This window comes from Octopus bimaculoides, chromosome 18 (assembly GCF_046866305.1).
Source record: "Octopus bimaculoides isolate indiv1 chromosome 18, ASM4686630v1, whole genome shotgun sequence".
In the NCBI taxonomy this organism is placed as follows: domain Eukaryota; kingdom Metazoa; phylum Mollusca; class Cephalopoda; order Octopoda; family Octopodidae; genus Octopus; species Octopus bimaculoides.
In genome coordinates this window covers 48,210,091-48,214,892 of record NC_142945.1, presented here as the reverse complement: position 1 = coordinate 48,214,892, position 4,802 = coordinate 48,210,091, and the positions used below count along the sequence as shown (strand labels likewise).

At 36.7% G+C, this 4,802-nt stretch overlaps 1 protein-coding gene across 1 annotated transcript in view; it reads left to right on the top strand.

The window, feature by feature from the left end:
• The first annotated feature begins 302 nt into the window (after positions 1-302).
• LOC106880089 (two pore channel protein 2) overlaps positions 303-4,802 on the top strand; it is a 14,857-nt gene continuing 10,357 nt past the window's right edge. Inside the window, exon 1 of the mRNA XM_089366146.1 lies at positions 303-4,802. This exon is cut by the window's right edge and continues 10,357 nt beyond it. Coding sequence (XP_089222272.1) covers positions 1,588-4,143 — 2,556 coding nt within the window. The 5' untranslated portion in view covers positions 303-1,587 and the 3' untranslated portion in view covers positions 4,144-4,802.

Here is a 4,802-nt window from a genome sequence, read left to right as displayed (position 1 = left end):
AATACATTTTTGATGGGATAATAATAATAATAATAATAATAATAATAAATGAGTAGATGCTCATGGTTAGAACGCCTAAACCAAGCAAAAACGTAATAAACTTTTATTATCTATCATTATCAACGTTAAGTAACCGAAGCCGGGGGTTAAAATTCATTTGTGTTGAATCCCTAGGATCCACCAACCATGCATTTCTTTAAAAGTTGAATAAAGCCACGTTGGAATATATAAACAGGTCTGTTGTTACTATAGTAGAAGTAGTATCAGTTTTTTGATGCCGGGTGTAGTTAGTAAGCGATAGGGTGTCTACTGTCATAGTGTAAAGCGTTGAATAAAACTTAGCAAAGAAAGGAGTAATTGAATAAGGGGGGAAAAGTAGATTTAAGCGGATGATTATTTTTCTTTTCGTTTATCTCATCACCGTGGGTTTTTTTTTCTTTTTTGGTTTGGGCGTGTCTATTCACCATACACACACACAAGGAAATAATTAGGATCTTTTCTGATTTGACGAGCAACACTTTTCATTTATGTTTTGTGTAGTGTTTTTGGTACCGAAGCATTTTCAAACTTCGTATACTTGTATATATTTTGTGTTATAGAACAGATAAAAAAATTTGTATTCGCAGTTATTTAACGTAAAAGAAATTGTCGTATTTCGATATATATATATATATATATATATATATATATACTATGAGGAAGACAGATAGAGACAGAGAGGCCGGAATAAATGTCAAGGTGCTACATTAGAGGCTCTACACCGGCCATACATAAAAAAAAGTCTTTCATTGTAAAAACTAAGAGAATTCCAACTTCAAAACGAAGAAGAAGCGGAAGAAGGCCTTCCCTCGAAACAGAGTTGTTGTGGTGTTTATAGAAGATGAAGTTGTTTATGTCGATATTCTTATCCACAAATAAACCCAGAATGACTGAAATCTCAGAAGACGACGAAGAAGAAGAAATTTAACATCGAACCCGTTAGTCTGTCTCTAATATATTTATCTCTCCCTCTCTCTTGCTCTCTCGCTATATATATCTATATCTATCTATCTATATATATATATATATATATATACATTCGTATAACTATTCTGTATGACATATCTTTGATGTGGAGGAGAAGAGGAAAAAAAAGGGATTATGTGATAAAGGCCACAGTGTGAAGAGGCCAAGTTTTTAGACTTGAAGATTAAATTATCAACAACGACAAAGTCTGATGACCCCCCTCATGTCTAAGTAGAACAAACAGACAAAATAACAACGCAACAATTAAAAAAATATATATTTTTTAATCTTCAATAACAGCAACAAAAATTATATATTTGCTCCGTTTTTCAATTGTTTTTAAAACTACACACTTTATTGTGTCTATGTATGCATGTATATATGAATGTGTGTGTATATATATATATATATATATATATGTATATATAAATGTATAGAAGGTATTTTAACTGTGTGAGAGTCTAACAGAGGAGAACAAATATTTTATAAACAAACACCTTGCACATCAGAAAAGAAAGGGTTAGAAGAAATATAATAAACAATTTATCGCGTGTGCCAAATATTGTGAGAGATTTCTTCAAAATGTCTCTCGATTCGCGAGAGATGCAGTATCCTAAAGTTGCTAATGAAAGCAATTCTTCGTCTCCGGTGGAAACCTCACCAACAGCATTACCATCGAAACAAACAGACTATGACAGAAACCCGAATCTCGTGTCTTCTTCTTCTTCTTCTTCTTCTCCTACTGTTGCTGCTGCTGCTGCTAACGACGACCCTTCATCTATAATGTTTACAAACAGCAACAGCAGAAACAAACCTCGTACTCCATCGACTGGCAGTGTCCAATTTCGAAATGACAACGGTAGATGTTTATTGAACGAGAGCCATCAGTACCACCATCCATCGCAACAAAACAATCAGTACGTTCATCTATTGGATGAAAGTGATGCTGTTCTTCAGGCGGTCGTCTTTGTCGAAGATGCCAACACCTACCGTTCCATACATCATAAAGTTGACACGGCATCTTTGAAGCTTTACCGATTCCACTACTCACGCTTCCTCACCTGTGTCAGGTACGTTACCATCATTATACTTCATATGCTTGCGTTTTTCGAATACCCTTCTTCGTTGAGTTGGAGCTCCAGTATCAAGCAGCAAGATCCTAGGATTGAACTGTCGTGCTTGAACACACAGTCAGTTGAGATGATGTGTCTGCTGCTCCTGGCCGCTGATCTTTCCACTAAAATCTATGTTATTGGTTTGAAACAATTCTTAGCATCGAAATGGATGATAGCAGATGTGTTTGTATTGCTTGTCTCATTTATCGACTGGTCTGTGTCTGTGAGTGTTGGTTGCACTGAAGTCGTTCGAGTCCGCAGAATGCTCCGACCATTCTTTATACTGCAACATTCGTCCCTCATGAAGAAAATTGTCAACTGTTTGCGGAGAACCGTTCCAGAGGTATTCAGTATTCTTCTTATGCTTGCTTTCCACCTCTACGTCTTTAGTCTGCTGGGCATGTTGATATTTCCTCAGCCTGTCGAGTGGAGGAACATCACAAAACACAATGTCACAAACAACACAATTTTACCAAATACCAAAGAAGAAAAGAAATACTTCAAGAACCTCAGTGAATCTTTTATGAGTATGTTAATTCTACTGACCACTGCTAACAACCCTGACGTTATGATGCCAGCTTACAACCAAAACCGTTTGTACGGTATTTACTTTGTCCTTTTCCTTGCCATTGGTCTTTACTGTTTTATGAACATGCTAACAGCTGTCATATACAACCAGTTCCGTGGATATTTTCTCAATTCTATGCAATCAAGTCTTTTCCGGCGCCGAGTTGCAATTTTTGCTGCATTTAGTGTTTTGAATCACCAAAGCGTGATCAGTGAGAGTTCTACGGTGGAGGTGAGTGTCATCCAAAGAGTGATAGAAATGGCAGATCTGTCTAAAACTTTCAAGTCCAAAATGCATCAGAAAATCTGTGTCTATTCCGAATCCTTTTTGAACTTTGCTCAGTTTAAAGATATTTTCTCAGTCATTGACCGTACCTTTGTGGTTGTAAAAACTCCACCCCCTATTGTGTGGGTTAATAACACTGCCCTTCAGATGCTCCAAAGAATGGCCAACCACATTTATTTCTTATATTTTAGTATGCTTATAGCTTGTTTAAATGTAATCTTATTGACTGTCCAACTGAATGTTCAATATGAAAAATCTATGGCATCGACCCATACATTATTAATGGCTGGAAACTTTGTCTTTCTCATCTACTACGTCACAGAACAGTTCTTGAAAATATGGGCAGCTGGTATCAGACGGTATTTCTCCTTTAAAGGCTGTGTATATGATTGTGGAATTACGTTAATTCTGGTCGTAGTACAGATGGTCGCAGTTGTTTTGTATGGTTTACCATTTTCCAGTGAAGACTCTTACATTGAAGGAGTGACGTCTTTGCGGAACTTAATCCGTCTTACCAATATTCTTATTATAATACGTTTAATCCGTATTATCCCATTGATAAAAACACTGGCATTGGTAGCTAGCACATTGCTGGATCTTGTACAGAATCTGAAAGCCTTTGCAGGAATTCTTGTTGTCATTTTTTACAGCTATGCCCTACTCGGAATGGAACTATTTCAGGGTGCCATCACTTACAACCCAGTAAACAATTCCGAATCCACCCTCCTTTCTCCACAGTCCCAACTGAATGCTACTTCGAAACACCATTCTAAATGTGGCTCATATCAACAATTAGAGTATTGGGCCAATAATTTCGATGACTTTGCTTCGTCCATAATAGTCCTCTGGGACATTATGGTTGTTAATAACTGGCAGGTATTCCTTTCAGCCTACGCATCGGTAACCTCAAAATTTTCCTATCTTTATTTCATATTTTGGTGGTTGTTTTCCGTTGTCATCGTGCTCAATTTGTTGACAGCACTGATTTTGGAGAACTTCATCATGAAGTGGGACAGACTTGGCCTCGGCATCAGAGATCGAACAGAATCAATGGAAGAAACAACGGAATTACTCTCTTTACATGCAATGTTTCGACGTTCACTTGAGGAACCCAGTGAACAAGATCTGCTTATGGAACTTCGTAGCCATTCCTATATCAGTTTAAATTAACTTTTACCTTTTTCAAACTACTCATATGCCTTTTATTGTCATTATTATTGTCGTTGTTGTTGTTTTTGTTATTATTATTATTATTATCATTATTGTTATTATTATTATTATTATTATTATTATCATTAAGGTGGTGAGCTGGCAGAATCATTAGCAGACAAAACACATAGTGGAATTTCGTCTGTCTTTGCATTTTTGACTTTAAATTCTGCCAACTCAACCTTTCATCCTTTCGGGGTCGATAAAAATAAGTACCAGTTAAGCAGTAGGGTCAACATTACCGACTAACACATTCCCCCGACTAAAATTTCAGGCCCTGTGCTGATAACAGTGTTTCTCAACCTTTTTACCGTTGCATAACCCTTAAAATAAATTACATGTCTCAAAGAACCCCTGCCCCTCCCCAAAAATTATACACCATATCTTTCTCATATTTTTTTCATTGTACCAGTTGTTGGGTGTCCCACCTGTGAGGGATCGATGCTAGATGTGATTAATAATAAATTCTCATATATTCCATCTTCCGTCTTTCATTTGCCATGTATATATATATATATATATATATATATATATATAGGAGCACTCCGTTGGTTACGACGACGAGGGTCCCAGCTGATACGATCAACGGAACAGCCTGCTCATGAAATTAACGTGCAAGT